General features: G+C 40.6%; 4 protein-coding genes across 4 annotated transcripts; 2 read left to right on the forward strand and 2 right to left on the reverse strand.

Annotated features, from left to right (window-relative positions):
- Positions 1 to 1834: 1834 nt before the first annotated feature.
- PFICI_03310 (uncharacterized protein) lies at positions 1835 to 3448 on the forward strand (the record flags this gene model as incomplete). Its single annotated transcript, XM_007831891.1, has 1 exon — positions 1835 to 3448. One exon carries the CDS (start codon positions 1835 to 1837, stop codon positions 3446 to 3448), a length of 1614 nt encoding a protein of 537 aa, XP_007830082.1.
- Positions 3449 to 4825: 1377 nt separating this feature from the next.
- On the reverse strand, positions 4826 to 6159 carry PFICI_03311 (26S protease regulatory subunit 6B; the record flags this gene model as incomplete). The annotated part of the gene is made up of 2 exons (XM_007831892.1): positions 4826 to 5795; positions 5864 to 6159. 2 exons carry the CDS (start codon positions 6157 to 6159, stop codon positions 4826 to 4828), a joined length of 1266 nt encoding a protein of 421 aa, XP_007830083.1.
- Positions 6160 to 8297: 2138 nt separating this feature from the next.
- On the forward strand, positions 8298 to 8895 carry PFICI_03312 (uncharacterized protein; the record flags this gene model as incomplete). Its single annotated transcript, XM_007831893.1, has 3 exons — positions 8298 to 8490; positions 8562 to 8629; positions 8737 to 8895. The coding sequence occupies 3 exons, from the start codon at positions 8298 to 8300 to the stop codon at positions 8893 to 8895; spliced, it is 420 nt and encodes a 139-aa protein (XP_007830084.1).
- Positions 8896 to 10744: 1849 nt separating this feature from the next.
- On the reverse strand, positions 10745 to 11422 carry PFICI_03313 (uncharacterized protein; the record flags this gene model as incomplete). Its single annotated transcript, XM_007831894.1, has 1 exon — positions 10745 to 11422. One exon carries the CDS (start codon positions 11420 to 11422, stop codon positions 10745 to 10747), a length of 678 nt encoding a protein of 225 aa, XP_007830085.1.
- Positions 11423 to 17983: the final 6561 nt, after the last annotated feature.

A 17983-nucleotide genomic window follows, 5' to 3' on the forward strand; every position in this document is an offset into this window, starting at 1 on the left:
CGGACCGTTTCTTTTGATTCTTATTAGGGTGGGATAGGAAGAGAGGGATAAAAAATCAAAGAGGGAAAATACGACGACGACAACGACGGAGGGAAAAAAAATCCAGGAACCATCGTTCCGGAAGAGCCTGGGCTGGAGAAAGAAGAAGAAAACCTCCCAAAAAGTAACGCATCATCTCACCTCTTCTCATATTGTTTGTTCGCTGGCTATTGCCGTCTCGCCCACCGCGAAAAGAAGAACGACGGACAACGAACGATACAATAACCGAAAACGAATTTCGACCTCTTGTCGCTACGACTAACCATTTGGCTGGCCTCATCCTTATCATTCTTTTCTACTTTCTGTCACTTTTTGACTTTGTTCACCGGTCCTCGTCAGACCTCCACCACACCCGCTCCCCGAGGGTTTCTTTCCGACGAATACAGACATTACTGCAGACACGTACGGAGGGGGGCATCCTTCTTGTCCTTGCTTACCTACATTCTACCATCCCAACCCCGAAATCCTCGACGCTCGACCAACCGCAGCAGCGCATTCCCGTCCCGTGGTCCAGCCTACACGTGCGACCATAATCGTGGCTTGATTCTACTTGCGGCACAACGAGGCTACCCGACGACACGCAGTCTCTTTGTTGCGTGGGACGTAGTACCTACCTCGAATATCGTCCCTTTTTTTTTTCCCACTCTCCCGCAAGCTATTGCGCCGATAACACACACCCACACCTATACGTCCAGATAAGGCTCGGGCGCAAAGTAGGAAGGCTGAAGGCTGAGCGGCCTCAGGGGGGATCAGATCGCGTCATTGCTTGTCTGTCTCGCTGACAGACGTCATGGCATCGATAGTGAGTGCCGATGTTTCATTAATATCCTCCCATTACCGTCTTGCTTCAAACTCGCTACATGCCTGTCACTCAATGTCATGCTGCTGCCCTTTGCCAAATCCCCCCCCAATCAGTCCAATCCAAATTCCCAGTCGCAATCGCAATCTCATCCCACGCTCGCCTCACCGCTTCCCAAGTTAGCTGGTCTGTCCGGGTTTGGTCTCAAAGGGTCTGGTCGTTTCGTTTGTGTGTTGCACCCCACGTCGACGCCGAAGCAGCCAGCGCATCCATCCACCCATCCATTGCCTGTCATTTCTCACATCCGGCCATCATGCCACTCGGCGGCAGAGAACAAGCTTCTTACGCCTGGCGCGCATTCTGCCCACTCGCGCATTATTAATTATTTCTTCCTCACGCGGTTCGGAGCGACGCGCGCACAGCCCGTCAGTGCCCATTCCTCTGCCGTATCGCATCACGTAGCGCGACCTGTCTCGGCTTCTACACGCTTCGTGTATCTTCTCGGGCAGCTTACAGAATAGGGCACGCGCTTGTCCTCTCTGCCTATCTGTCTGTCAGACACCTCGTCGTGGCATTGTCGCACCGTCACCAAAGTACCCTTCCAATGATCGCCCGCGATGCCACCCTGCGCTCACCTTATTCCAACCCCCTTGCACCAGTGACGTTCCCTTGGGCCTTTGTGTCTTAAATTACCACCCATCTTCTACTTCCCTTCCTCATTCGGTACTTGGGGTGGTTGTTTGCCCATATTAATCCTGCCCAAACAGCCTGCTTGGCCATCTTTTTTTTTTTTTTTTTTTTTTTTTGTCGCGTTGATTGCTCTTGCTAGAAATCTCATTTGCAAGTGAAACTCTGGCTTGCCCCTAAAGACCAAAACCATTTCGAATCAATGCGCCCCTTTTGCGCATTCACTCTACATTGTTTTTATTTGCATTCACATTTTTCCCATCATGATCTTGCCTTGACCACCATCTGGTCATTCCACCAACGCCCATCATGGTCGTAACCCAGAAAACGGCTCCGGCGCCTTCATTACTGACTTCGCATATTCAGCTTTGCCTGGCGCACTATTGCGATCTCCACGGACCAACGCCTCTTATGGTCACTGAAGGCCTGCCAGTGCCATGCTCCAGATGCTATGATGAGACAACAGAGTCCGAACGGCCGCAAACGAGTGCCGCCACTGGCGTGCATCCTACTGTCGTAGACGCCATGCGTAGGATGTCGTTGAACAGCAACCCACGACCATCGAGTACACCTGCAACAATTCCAGAGACACAACAAGCGCCGGCGCAGCACCCAATGCCCAAGGCTGGCATGGACAAGCCGGCTCTGTCTTCAACTATCGAGACACCGCCGCAAAGCCCACGAGATGCCCCAGAGGGTTTCAAGGATCAAGCCAGAAGCGGCACACGCAAGGACTTCCGGAAGACATACGATGACTATGTGACAAAGCGTGCAAATCCGTGCCAAAATTGCGCGCTCACGCTGCCCAAGCGTCAAGATGGCAATTCCGGCAAAGACAAGGCTACTACTGGTGGGAGCGACAAATCAGACATGCAAGGGCCGACATTACGCACACGGGCACCGTACGCACGTGTCTATGGAGGTGGTAGTAGGGATGCCAGTCCTCCTAGTTCGACACCACAGTCGTCATGCACCTCCGAGGACGAAGAAGTGTCGCCCAAACAAACCACACGCGCCACTATTAGCAGAAGACCCACGACATCCACTTCAAGGTCCAGTATTTCGTCCAAGTCGGGAGTCAATACGCACACGCACTTTCTCGATTACACTAGTACCCATGAGCCTCAGATCGCAAATACATACTCGATTGTGCGGAACTCTTGCCTGCGCACGCTTTCCTTCGAGACACTCCCGCGCCGGACGGACCACGGTTCGGCCAACAGTTCCACCATGAGCAGTCCCGTGTCCAGCGTTGCGCCTCAACTGCCTACAAACTATACATCGCCGCCTCTCTCGGTGAACCCGGCATATATAAACGCAACACCCACGCCTCAATCTGCGGCGTCAGGAGGTGGACCAATCTTCTTTGGAGACTCCATCAATGGGTACACTACTGCATACATCTTTCGCATCCCCGACATGCATGCGCGCGGAAGGAAGCGTGTCTATGCTTTTCTTGCCTTGACTACACATCGTGAAAGACTAGCCATGAAGGTCTTTGGCTTCATTGCGGCGGCCTTCCGGGATTTAGCTGCATGGGTTCAAGATCTGGCCGAGGCCGAGGCAGAGCGCGAGCGTGAAAGACTCGAGGAACAGGGTGGTCCAACTAGCAACCGAAGCTCGTACACTGGCGGGTTTGAGCGAGGCCCTCGTGATAGTGGCATCGGTCTTGGCTTAGGCGGCGGAAGTATTTCGGAGCGTGATCGGGATCGCGACCGAGACAGTGGAAGCAGCTTCTTGACAGGAGGAAACCGCACTGGCTTTGCCAACAGAATGGGTATGGGTGGATACATGGGGCCCGGTGGCTTTGCACCCAAAGCGCGCGGCCTGGCTGAGCTGGTCGGCCTGCCCGACTTCTTCATCGAGCTACACACGAGATTTGTGCGTCTCTTGCTGGAGCTCGGCGTCGTCTTGGGCTCGTAAGCGCGGCGCATACCATCAATTTCGAAATTATAAAAAAGCGATACCCCGGTCTGGAGCGGTAGAATATACCCCCAAACATCACTCTATGGTTGGCATCCTGATGGACGTCGGTCAATCTAGACAAATTACGATACCCGCCCAAGTCTGCACTGGAGAACGTGCTGGACTGGATTTGTACAACAATACTCGAAAATCTTTGTTCCGAAATGAGGAACAATAGGATGCGAGCACTGATAATGGCTCCAACAAACTGAGCATAGAAGACTCGTCGACGTCGGAAGATAGTACGTCAACCTGTCTACGTCAAACGACAAAACCACGACGAATTTTTGGTTTCGTGTCGAGCTACATTGGAGCGTGTAGAGCCGTTGTGGAAGATAGAAGAATGGGTGCGAAACTGCTGGCCGGTAATGATAATGAGCAAACATCACCTTGTAACATTACTGGATGCTCCTTTCTTTTTGGGGGCAGAATTTGTCTTGACACGGAGAACATGTATTTTAGATGAAAGGAAAAATGGAACCGTCCGAATGGAGGCTTAGAGAAAGATGTTTTGATGAAGGACACAAAAAGATGGATCCAGTGGAATAGATAAAATTGGGAACTTGTCCATAAGGACTAGATGTATGTATACTTTGGCATGCAGGACATGGTCAAGGGGGAAGATGGAGTTCGTCATGTACTAGTATCAGGGGAATAACAGAATCATGGAAAAACCAATTATATTGCAACCACGAACGACTTAGGCATTCTTATAACAGGTATCCATTTGAATTCTCAGTGGAGTGTCTCGTGACTTTAGATCGATCTGATATTGCTTGTTTTATTCCACGTGATTGAAACAGAAACAAGTTCCACAAGTAGGATGACGGAGAGGCATAATATTTACCGACTTGCCGCGAGCATGCAAAGGCGGGCTTTGGCATCACATGTGCAAGGCATTTCACACTCCGGTTGCACTGTACGATGGTTATTACGAATTTGAGTCACTGGGAAACGCGGCGGACGCAAAATCCCGGGCATCACAGCCCTATGTAACGCAGCACTTTGGGTGGCTCGGCTCATCTGCTCAAAAAGTATAATCAACCTATCGCAAAGTATTGGCATTAGGAAGCTTCCTCACAGAACGTCAGCGTAGGCTGGTGCCAGGATACACGCATGTCGCCTCTTTCATTGCTAGCTTTAAAATAGTGTACATCTGCGGTAAGGCCAAATACATGTCTCGTTTGAACCTTTGGCAATGGTCCACGAAGACCAAATTGATGATATCTTTCCTCCTTTCATGCAAGAATTGGCCCGTCACGGAAACAGCGTAGTTCCCCAGACATGTCTTCGGCACATACACACCTGGGCTTGCTTGCCTTGACGAGAATTTGTTTATTTGTAGAAATCAAATTTGTTGTCATCACTGGTGCCCTTGACCTGTGCAGAATAGGCGTCTTCCAGATCAACCTGAATGATGTTGTAGCGGTTCTTCCTCACAGCACGTAGACCAGCCTCCTGCATAATTGCAGCAATGACGGCACCACTGAGTGGGTCGTTTCTGGTGATCAAGCTGTCCAAATCAACCTCTGGTGCCAAGCTCATCTTGCTGGCAATAGTTGAAAAGATGAGACGTCTCTCTCTGCGATCCCTCAAGCTGGGGAATTCAATCTTTCGGTCAAGACGTCCGGGTCGCAGCAAGGCAGGGTCGAGAGTGTCGGCTCGGTTGGTGGCCATGATGACCTTGACGTTTGAGGTTTGGTCGAAACCATCCATCTGGTTCAACAACTCCAGCAGAATACGCTGTACCTCTCTATCGGCACCAGTCTGTGCGTCGAATCGCTTCGTGGCAATGGCGTCAATTTCGTCGATAAAAATGATGGCAGGAGAGTTTTCGCGAGCCATTCTGAAGACATCACGCACCATGCGTGGACCCTCACCAAGGTACTTTTGTACAAACTCTGAACCAACCACACGGATAAAGTTGGCCGTTGTTGAGTTGGCAACAGCCTTGACGAGCATGGTCTTTCCGGTTCCGGGTGGTCCGTATAGCAGGACACCACGGGGAGGGTCGATACCAATCTGCTTGTAGAGGTCAAAGTGCGTAAGGGGGAGTTCAACGGCTTCCCGAATCTCCTGCTTCTGCATATCCAGACCACCAACATCTGCATAGGTAATGTCCGGCTTTTCATCAGCGCCCAACATGGCGATGGATGAGTCAGCCTCAGGAGGCAGAATGTCGACGAGGGCATTGGAGTGGCGGTGGAGGGCAACGGACGAGGAAGGCTTCAGCTTCTCGCGGTCGAGGGTGGAGAGAATGCGAACGACATAGTTGGATCCGGTGCTGGACTGTACAATGCCAGTGCTATGAGTTGTGTCAGAACATGACGGGCAGTGGAATGGGGGGTTTTGGCTTCACCACAGGGAGCTTACTTTTGGTCAATGGCCTCCATAAATTGGCCAATGACTAGCGGAACACTCTGGATGCGCTTGATCTCCTCCTGTGCCCGCACGAGCTCGCGCTTCAAGCTTCGCTGCTCATCCTTGATGTACTCCTCTTGCAGCTGAATGTACTCGAGATGCCTTTGAAGCTTCTTCAATGTGGCGTACTCGTCTCCTTCTTGTGATGAAAGACCCTCGATGTTCTCAACGTTGGGGATGGTGGAAGGGATGGGCTTGTTGTGAGGTGCCACCGTGTTGGCTGGGTTCTCGACTGCGACGTCGCCCATGATGACTTCTGGAGTGACGGGTAGGCCGATGTGCACTTCTGATACGGATTTGGCTGTGATATTTCGATATGTCTTTGTCGGCAGGAGCGTAACGATGATCAAGAGCGAGATGGGATGGTCGGGATGGTTGTTTGGATGCGATTATGGATTACGATAGAGATGAAGTCAGCTAACTTCGAGAGCTACGTACGCCAGCCTTTCAGCCTTGAGCTCGGACCTGGAGTGGGGGCCTGGGAGCCGCTAGCTAGCCTCAGCTGGCAGCAGCTGGACTAGCGAATGAGAGTAGCTACAATGGTGTGGATCTCTAGTTATTTTAAAGGTCGACTTTGAATACTATGTATGTAGTCTTGCAATATTTGTACAATGGACATTTGTAGAATAGACATCAAATGCATTCTAGTTGAATCAGATCCCCTAATGAGGGATCGTGGTACTAACAATGCTACCTTTTTGTTCAGTTGTATCGTTGAAGTCAATTGTATCAAAGGTGCAATGGAACGTGCAAGAGAAGTTGCTTTCCTGGTAGAGATGTGGACAGCAATACTCTGCAGTATAAATGCCACGGGTACATGGATGGGTAATGAATAAACGAGGAACTGCTTGCGAAGCTTGCTCCCTTCTTTACTTTGAAAGCCATAGTTGGATATGCAGCATTTCTGGAGCTTTCTCGTGGCGTTAACGTGGAGAATAATCACGAATGCTGCACATGTGGTATCATGTCCTCTAGTCTGCTATGTATTCTGCCATGGTACATGAACCTAGTCTAGGACTCCCTCTTGTCCATGTATGTATCTGATACTCACGGCGGCAAGGTGTAACAGGGCAGTGGGTCGGGGATTTACTATGTCAGTCAGTCCCAGTTGGCGCTTCGAGTCGCCCCATTTACGTCTCACGAACACAGTCATCGCAGTGCAGTACTCCGTAAACGGATGATTCTACTTTCTTGTTTTCTTCTTCTTCAAGGAAGCACAGCAGATGGGACATCGGATCTTGCAGACTATAACAAACAGCGAAAGTCTATTGACATAATTATCACTGATGATGCAAGCTTTGCAATCCTACAGCGCCATGCTACGAATGATGTGACTATTATGCTATCCATTTGCACATAGCTTGATCAAGGGAGCTACTTGCTCTAAATCCCTAGTAGCCTGGGTGCATGCAGATCGCTGTGGAGGAGGCCCTGATAGCCGATCGTACGTACCTTACTCTCTTGTCTTTTTGGCCAAGACGCAATTACACAGTACGCACCTAGGGCAGTGGATAGAAGATGTTTGTTGATCGATGGAGATATATGCACATTGAAGAAGCAATATCTTTCATCTAGAAAGCGATGTATGTCAAAATTCAGAACGACCACTTGACATGGCCTCGGTGGATTGACAACAGCATTTCAAGAGCTTGACGGCATCCAATGATTGCAATCCCTTCCTCGCTCAACGCAAAACGAGGTCATCCATGGTGCTCGCCCAAGCCTAGCTGCCTGGTGCATATTGCTAGCTCCTGCCAGGAACCAATGGCCTTATCGGAACCAAACCAACAGCACCCCAACCCCGCGAACACTCGCTTGCTTCACCAACCTTAGGCACCCTCGGCACCCTCCTGGACCCTGAATCGCTGCCGAGTTGGGCGTCTGGGGCTTGCAGTCGTGTCACTGAGCAGTCAAGTTGCTGTTAGGCAGGCTCCAGAGCTACCTAATGCGACCTACCAATACCCGTGGACGTCCCAATCCACCACCTGCAGTGCACCATGGATCCCCGTCCCGACTCTTCCCCGACCGACCCCCCAGGTGACTCTTGACGCAACTTGCCAACTTCCAGACCTCCGATCTTCCTTCTTTTCCTCTACTCCCATCTTATCCGACTCTTTCGTCTGTCTCGCGAAATTAAATGTTTACAGTCTGTGCCGAATCGTTCAGTTCGTGGAGTTGGCGGTTGTTATTCTATAACTCGACACTTTCGTCCTGGCTTTTGTCTACGTCCTCAATCTGACCCAGCTGCTTGTCATCTCTTACCACTGATTACCGCACCGTAACATACCATACCACCCAACCTAATCCGCCTGATCGATCCAACGAATTCGTGATCCCTCTGCCTTCCGCACTGCAGCACAGCCTCAACTTGACGTCCACCGCAAACATGTCTTCTACAATCAAGATCCCAATCACACGCAAATCCACGCAGAGCGCTGGCTCAGTTTCGTCGTCTTCGTCGTCGTCGTATTCCATGTCGCCGCAGAAGACCCCGGAGCTGGCCAAGGCTACACCGTCACAGTCACCTTCACAGTCTGGTCCACGATCCTACATCCACCAGAGACGTCCGAGCCTGCTCAGTAGGTCCATTTGCTTGATTAAATGTCCTCAACATACACTCAGAGCGTAGACTGACTCTGGAACCTGACAGGCACCTCGTTCAGCAAAGAGGAGTGCACCGTCATCAACGTAGGCGACCCAGATGGGCCGCCCCGCCTGGTAAGCCAGCCCCCACTACGCACTCCACACAACCGCCCGGGGTCAATCGCCGTGTGACAGTCGTCTCAAATGCTTGTACGCACGAAGTGTACTGACCATCACTGTAGATTTCTTACTTGTCCTCTAGCCAAGGCTTTGTTTGGAACCCCGAGATCTTCGTACCATCTTATCTCGACATTGACACAGGATCTCTCGAGATCAAGCTCGACCCGGTGCATGAGATCCTCCTTTCCGATGAAGAAATCAAAAAGATGCTGCCGCAATAAGTCACTTCCTGGGACTACCATCTCGACCTGCCCGTGTGTTGCATCCTCGATACGATGAGACCAATACAAGGGACATGGGGGATGGCAAAGATGAAATACATATCAGGTCATCGAAAATTCGACCTCGGCCAGAGCCACCGAACCTCGAATGTTCCTCGCCTCTGGATCTTGGGGCGAGTCGCATCGTGGTATTGAACTAGAAACAATGGCGCAGCTCATTAGGTGGCCACGGCGAGAAAAAAACATGTCAGTCTTCAGCCACGACGGGTGCAAGGGACGGTATTCCTCCTGTTTTCGGCTTGTATTGATGATGCATGGAGTATATGTTTTATGATTATGCGGTTGCTTTATTCTGACGCACGGTGATGGATCGGCGTTGGTGGGTATTTTCGGTCCTCTGTTCAAACAACAATGGCGTTTGCATACTTTGAGGTTGCATTATGGCTATCAACCTACTGGTCGCGCATGGGCGCTGGGTTTCTGCAAGGAGTTCGTTATGGGTTGCGTTAGGCATAAGATTCCCAACTCCGTCACTGGTACTTGATAGAGAACTTTATAAACTAGTCATGCTATTTTTTTTTTTTTTTGGGCTCTGCGAGCAGTGTAATGGCCTGATTTTAAGTGCCTTGAGATACCAATACAAATTGTTCCCGTCGAGTCACCACATTTATTCTGGCGGTTTTGCTTATCTTGCAAGTTACATGCATGTAAAGGTGGCCAAATGTCTGAGCCTTGGGCACAAGAAACACCACGTGGCTGGAGTCGAGCAGTAAATTGGACTGAAACATTTCTATCGCTCAGCCGCCTCAAAACTAATTCCGACACAATTGTTCCATATATCTGTCATACATGCACATGTCAAGCAAAGCGAGTGAGTGCCTAACTCGCTCCAGGTAGCATCCAACACATTCACTACGCAACCAATACTCGTCGCAACTTGATAAGGATCTTTATCCACTTGTGCTGTACTACGTATATCACAGTTTACCGTATTCGGACAAACATCCACCACATCGTGTTCCAATGTGACGCTAAAGAACACTTTATCTAGGCGGCTACTGCGGCTGCGTGGGCCTAGTTGCGTTGATCAGTCGATAAGCTAGGTTGTATTTAGGATAGCCATAGAGCACAATGTAGGTCGTCGCGCCGGCACTTTATGAAGCTGTATATGATGCATATGGCTTCAGAGGAGTTTGGGAAACTGGAATAGTTGAGGTCGATAATGTCTTATCGTATGTAGGCCGCATTACAACTGCTCAATCGACCTTTATCGGCCATAAAGCTCATTCCGGGTCCGGGCCGGCGTTGCGGCAGTGGAAACGGAAGCGCGGTATCTTGTTCGGACCCGTCAAAGGATTAACTGTAGGCCGAGGTCGGCGCCAAGATCACCCGGGTGAGAATGAAAGCATCTGTGATTCGTAGTCTCGTCAATTTCGATCTTCCTTTCAGAGGAGAAGAGGGCCAGTAGGGCGCAAAGATAATCCGTCTCCATACGTGAATGGGTGACCTTGAGAATATGACTGGCATGATGAAATTTTAAAGAGAACTACGACAATAAATTTCGGATTTAATCATGAGAGGCACGAGCACTTGATAGTGTGTCGCCAGACCGTTTTAGCACCATGAATCTTATTTTTTCTAAGACCCAAGTTCAAGTTGAAATATGGTACATTAGTTCCTCGCACATGGATATTTCCTTAGAAGACGGCTCCCAAGAATTATGACAAATGAAAATAGTAAATGAGGGGAAAATGATGATGATGATGATGAAAACGCCACGCAATGATGCAAACGAAAGAAAAGAAGAAGGAAAAACCCAATGCTAGCCTCTAGGTCTGCTTCTCTTCTTCTAATGACCTGGCTGCGCACCTGCGGCCGGACCCATGGAGACCAGACTCAAAAAGATGTTCCATAGAAAGCCCACGCACGAGGAGACAATGACACGCCACCGTACGGGGACCCAGAGAAAATTGCACATGGCCACAATGGGCCACAGATTCCAGCCCGCCCGCAGCAGCCTCCAGAGCTTAGTCTCGACCACGATGAAGACGTCGGCAAAGTGCGGCACGCGCGCCACGTTGGTAATGATGAGAAAGACGGAGATCATGACGCACAGACCGACCGTCTGGTCCGCGACGAGCTTGGCGACGACATTCCTCCAGCTGACCTTGGTCGCAGAGCCTCCAGACGACGACGCCGGACCTCCCCCGATCGGGTCCGCAACCGCCGAGCTCGGGGGCAGTGGTAGTGGTATGGCCACGTCCTTGTCCTTTTCGCCGGGCGCAATGACGGGCAGCGGCGGTCCGACGCGCGGAATAATGTGCGTAGGAAACTGTCGCTCCAAGAGGAGGTGCCAGATGTAGCCAATGTGGGCGCCAATGAAGCCAAAGATGGCAAACTCAAGGATGCGCTGGCGGTCCAGCGGCTGCGGATCCTTGGAGCTCCATTGCACCACCAGTTGCGCAGTCAGGTTCGCTCCAGCCTTGATGAAGGTGTTGTGAATGGCCGTCGATAGCATAGACGGCATGGTGGCGACTGACTTTCTCTGTAGTAGTTGTCGTCCCTTGCTTACCTAGGCCGGGGGCCCGTCCTTGACCCCACTGCCCGGCAAGGAGGAGCGGTTTTGCTTTTCCGTTTGAAGGGCTCCTAGCACGAAATACACAGAATGGGCGAGTATCTCTAGACTTGTCGGTCCTCCTCTTCTCGTGTGGTTTTTTTGTTTAGTCGTGATTTGTTTTCGGAGTTGATGGTCACGCGACCATGTCTCTCCCCCTCATGATCTGACTGGCATTTTTTTTTTCATGGGATCCAAAGGGATGGGTAGGTAATTGAAAGACACGTTGACAGTGTTTCGTAATCTCGGCATTTTCCGCCGGCCGTTTTGGGTAACGGCCAACTTTTTTGACGTGTGGGGGGACGTTTCAGGGGTGTTGAGCCTTAAATTGTGGAACGTTAAAAGGGGACTTAGTGTATTCAGTATAAATAAACGGATCTGGCTACATGGGTTTAGTTAAATAAAGTGCATAAGACCTAATTGCCTCCCACAGCCCACCGGAAATAGCCGTTAAGCCGGAGGTCTTAGGGTCTAATGCTTTTATTTATTAAAATAAGAGTTATACCTATTATTTTAGTTAAAGTTAATTTTTTATACGCTTTTTATAACGAGCGATTTAATCGAAATAAAAAAATAAACCTTATTACGATAATTTATAATATAATTTATAATTAAATAATAATAATTATACTTATAATTAAATTATAATTTATTATATTTAGTAAATATACGAAATGCTTAAAATCCTTAGGTTATATCGCTTTTATAAGCTTATTAACGGCGTTTTCCGTAAATATAATTTTTTTAATTAAAATATTTTTAGCAAAGATTTTTTATTAAATATAATAAAAATACTTTTTAATATATTTTTTTATAAATATATTAATTTAAGTTTTTATTTACGCTTTTGCGTTTATATTATTAATTAATAAAAAAATCGCCTTTTAAAATATTATTTTTAGTTTTTTTAATAAATTCCTAATAAATACGGCTTTATAAACGCCTTTATTAATAGCGTAATATTTAGCTTTTATAATAAATTAAATAATTACGCTTTATAACTTTAAATTTTAGCTTATTAAAAAGCCCGCTATAAATATTACTTATTTAAACGTAAATTTAAAAATTAATTTATCGCTTATAAAATTAGCGTTAACGTAAATATATAATTTTAATTCCCTATATTTAATATAGCGATAAAATCAAATATATTTTATTTTTTTTATATAAATGCCTTAAAGGTATTATAGCATTTTATTTAAATATTTAATATAATTAAAAAACGGGTTATTTATAAAGCGCGTTTATATTTTATTAGCGTATATTATATTTACGTATAGCTTAATTATAGCGTAATTTATTTTCCCGAGCTTTTTAAAATATTAATTTTTAAATTTTTAATTAATATAGCTTTTAAATTTATAAATTATTATTATTAATCCCGGATTAATAAAAATAATAGCATTTTTAATATTTTAATATCCGAGTTTTTTAAATATTTAATTTAAATACCTATTTTATAATAATATAATATTATTATTTTTTTTTAAATAATACGTATTTTTAAATATTATTTAGCGGTATTTAAATATTATAATTTTAGCTATTTATTTAGCTATTAAATTAATTTTTTAATAGCTTTAATATTCGTATATATAATTATAAAATCGTTTATATAAAAAGTTAATACCGTTTTATTAGCTTTATTTTAATAAATAATATTATCGGTTTTTAGTTTTATAAAGCCTAGCTTTTTTAATTTTTTTTTAATTTTTTATTATTATTTAAAGCCATTTTGCTTTAAACCGTATAAAAGGCGTAATAGCCTAATTATATTGCTAAAAATATAATTATATTATTATATAATATTAAAATATTAAAATATAAATTTATTTAAATATAAGAATTAGCGTATATAAATCTTTTTATTAAGCCGGCCTAATAAATAAGCTATAATAAAATCGATTTAAAAGATTTTTTAGCCTTTAATTATAGCTATCGTAATTAAAATACGAATATTTATTTATTTAGCTATATTAGCAAAAGTTTTTTTATAATTAATTCCGAAAATTTAAATAAAGCCTTAAGCTATAAGGCATACCTTTTATTTATTTATATTACCGGTAAAATTATATTTAGTTTTATATATTTATTTAAATTTAATTAATAGCTTTTGCTTTAATTTAAAATTATTATAATCGAAAAATTCGAACGTTCCTTTTTTAAATAGCTTAATAATTTTTTTTATTATAATTTATTGCTAATTAAGCTATTTTTATATATTTTTTGTTTAATTAATTAATAATAAATTAAGGTTATATTTAATAATTAGCATTAAATATTCGTTTTATATTTATTCGAATAAATTATTATTAATTAATAATAAATAATTATATAAGTTTTTATTTAATATAATTAATAACGCGCCTTTAAAGCTCGGATTTTTTTTATCGTTTTAATTATAATCCCGTAAATTAATTAAAGCGTAATAATTATTTTTTATAATTATATTTATATATATATAAGCATATTTATTTAAATTTTAACGTATTATAATATAATTATAACTATTATTTATATGTATTATAATATATTTAATTATGCTTTACCGTATAGCTATATATATTTAAAGAAAACCGGCTTTAAATCGCCGCGCTTTTTATTTTTATTTTTTAGTTATATTCGGATTACGAGGTTTTATATAATAAATTAGCTTTAAAATTTTATATCGCAACTTATTTTAAACGTATTACGGGAGTAATTTAATTATTTTTAACGGATTAGGCTAATTAGCGTTTTTATTAAAATTTTTATAAAATATAACGTAAAGAATTATAATAAAATATATTATATTTAATATATATACCTTATATAAATATTTTTTAAAATAATTTATAAATATATTTTTTAGCGTTTTTGCCTGTAATTTTTTAGTTTATACCTTATTTTCTTTTAAAATATATATAAAAATACGCGATTTAAAGGATTTAAAGTGCTTAATTAATAAGCGATTAGGTGCATTTTATAGCTAAAAATTATTTTCCTAACGTTATTAAAAAGTAACTAATTCCCTTTTAATAAGTATTATACGGTTTAAAACGATAACTTATATTTTATAAATTTTATTTTAAAATATTATAAGAATATTTATTTAAATATAAATAGCGCGCGCATTATTTTATAATACCCCGATCACGCGCTTAACGGCATTATTTTAATATTAATTATTCGGTATTAACGTAATTAATTCGATATTTTTTTATTATATATAATTATTAAAAAAGCTACCGTTAAAATTATTAATTTTATTAATGCGAATTACTTTAATTCGGCGCTTTTTTTTCCCGAATTTATATTATAGCTAAGCGATATATTTAAAAAATCGCTTTATAAAATCTTTTTAAATAAAATATCGATAAAATATAATTTTATAATTTTACGGCATTTAATTAGTATAAAATAACGATTATTATTTAAATTAACGGGTTTAATTTCCTTAATATTAGCTTATAATAAAATCGCCGCAAAATTTACGCAAATGCGTATTAAATTTATTAAATCGATCCGAACGCTTTTAATTTTATTATACGTATCGCATATTAATATAAAAATGCTATTTAAATCTAAATTAATGCCTTTAATAGCTTTAATTATTTTAATTAGCTATTCCTTATTTAAATAGCTTAATTAACGATATTATAAAGTCGTTTATTTAATTAACGGCTTCGTTAATCCGTTTAATACTATTAAAGCTTATATATAAAATAATTCTTTTTGCCTATATAGCTATAAAAATTACCTTTTTTTTAATTATATTAATAATAATTAATATTTTATTATTAAGCGTTTTAATAAAATTATTATAAATTTTAAATTTAGCTTTATATAGCTTATTATTAGAAATTATTTTTAATAAAAAATTTTTAATATAATAATATTTTTTAAACGTTAATTCCCGGCGCTTGCCTTTAAAGCTATATTATACGGTTATTATTTAGCCGTATTTTATTAAATATATTATACCGTTTTTAATTATAATAAATAACCGATTATATTTATTTAATTTAATAATTAATCTAATAATAAAATTAGCTTTATTATTCGTAATATAAATATTAACGCTTATATTTAATAGCTATTATTTACGTAAATTTAGCGTTTAAATAGCTATTAAAATAAGGAAATTATAATAATTCGTTTTATTTTATATATACGGATCGTATTATTTAATAGGTTTATAACGCTTATTATTAAGCGTAGCTTATAATTATTTAATTACGCCGGAAATAACCCGTATATAATAATTATAAATTATCTTTTATTTTTTTTAATTTTTATTTTAATTAAAAAATTTTATAATTCTAGCGCTTTTAAACTAATAAAAAAAATTATTATTTATTATAATTAATAATAATTATTAAAAGCCCCGGAATACGCTTATAAACGCGCTTCCCCGGCCCCGGTTACGACCCGTACCGCGCTTATGGTAATTATTTTTATTTATGCTTAATTATATAATTACGTTTAATTATATAAGTAATTATATTAATTGCGTAAAATTAGAATTTTATTCGTTTATAGCTTTTTTATTACGTTTTTTAGATTTATAATTAATTCGCCGATAACCTTTTTTGCCGTAATATTAATATTTGCTATTAATTTAACCGTTATTATTAATAAATAATAAATTAGCGTTATTTTTATTATTAATTATTATTTTATTTATAAATTTAATTATAAAAAATTATTAAAATTATATAAATCCTAATATAACGCCTTTTAGGAAAATAGCTAATTAATTTTTTTTTCGTTTTATTTATTTTAAAGCCTTATTTTTAATAACTTTTAAATATAATTAAATTTAATTATTTAAAATAAAGCGTTAATTATTAGCGTTTTAGCTTTTTTATATATAATAATTTTATTCGGTATTAAATTTAGCTAGGTTTTTGCTATTATAATTGAATTTATATAATTTCCTTAATAATTTTTGCTTTTTTTCGATAATAATAAAATTAAATTAATTATAAAAAACATTTTTTATTTTTATATTTATTAAATAGTATTTTATAATTATTAATAACGTTTTATCGTTAATTATAACTAAAATTATAATAATAATAAGCTTTTTATTTAAAAAATAAATAAAGGTTTTTGCGATTTATTTAACGGCTTATTTATTAAGCTTAAATAATGCTATATAAACGCGATAATTAAAGGTTCTTATTAAAAATTTTAATTTATCGATTTTAAATTTAAAATTTTTTAAGCAAAAAATTAATATAATTAAAGCTTATTTTAATATATTATAATTAGTTATATTAGCGGTTATTTATTTTATATTTTTAATTATAGCTTTTATAATATTCGCTATAATTATATATTTTATAGCGTTTTAGCTAATTTTATTAGCGATCGTTTAAATAGCTATTATAACGCTTTAATTATTTTTAATTAAAATGCTTTAGCTAGCAATATAAAATTTTAAATAACTTTTAATACTAAATATTATATTATAATAAAAAAAGTTATTCGTAATATTTTTTATATTAATTATAATATTATTATATAAAACGTTAAAAAAAGATTTAATATATTTAATATAAATAAACGGATTTAGCTATATAAATTTAATTAAATAAAATATATAAAACCTAATTGCCTTTTATAGCCTACCGGAAATAGCCGTTAAACCGGAAATCCCGGGGTCTAATGCTTTTATCCGTTAAAACGAGAGTTATACCTATTACTTTAGTTAAAGTCAACTTTCCACATAAATGGCCTGAACGGTTGGTTCCTGGAATGATTAAAGATTCCCATTTCAAGCGCCAAAGTATACGCAGAACTAATATATCCAGTTGTGGATGTTGGCCCTATATTGCCTATGGATACTCATGCGAATTCAGGTAAATGATTTGAGATTGCCATCTCGTTTTCCGACTCATTGCTGCGGTGGCTCGCCCGAGAACCAAAACCGAGGGGTTTAGATCTGGAAAGGATGCATGCAGAAAACCGAGAGAACATGATAAAGTTGCATTGAAGCTGGGAACAATGTTGATCTCAGATCGGCCGAGAAAACACGCTACCCCAAAGAAGGAGCAGTATATCGGGCATAGTTGATCTTTCATGCGGGGTGGGATATGTGTCACCGATAATTCAATGAGCCATCTACTTATAAAGTAGGCGCAGACTGCCACTGGAACCCCTTTGCCTGCCGGGACATTGCGGCGGATTCACCTCGATTTTGATATCAAGTCTCGGATCTATTGATAATGTACAGAGTAGGTAGTAGCCACACAAAGCTGAGTGACCCCGCGATTCTCAACGATGGCGCGCGTGTGGTGGTTACGAGTCCGACAGCGTTTTAGACCACGCTTTATGGAACTTTAACTGTGCGAGACAGACTAGGTCTTTTGGTAGTTCGTGGTCCTATTATTGTAAATCTGTATCAAATTCCACTTCACCGTGATCATGGAAGCAGTCAATGTGGTCTTATTCAGCATTGTTATCACTGCAAAATGATGACGACGACGG

The sequence above is a fragment of the Pestalotiopsis fici genome (assembly GCF_000516985.1).
Source record: "Pestalotiopsis fici W106-1 unplaced genomic scaffold PFICI_Scf_2, whole genome shotgun sequence".
NCBI lineage: Eukaryota > Fungi > Ascomycota > Sordariomycetes > Amphisphaeriales > Sporocadaceae > Pestalotiopsis > Pestalotiopsis fici.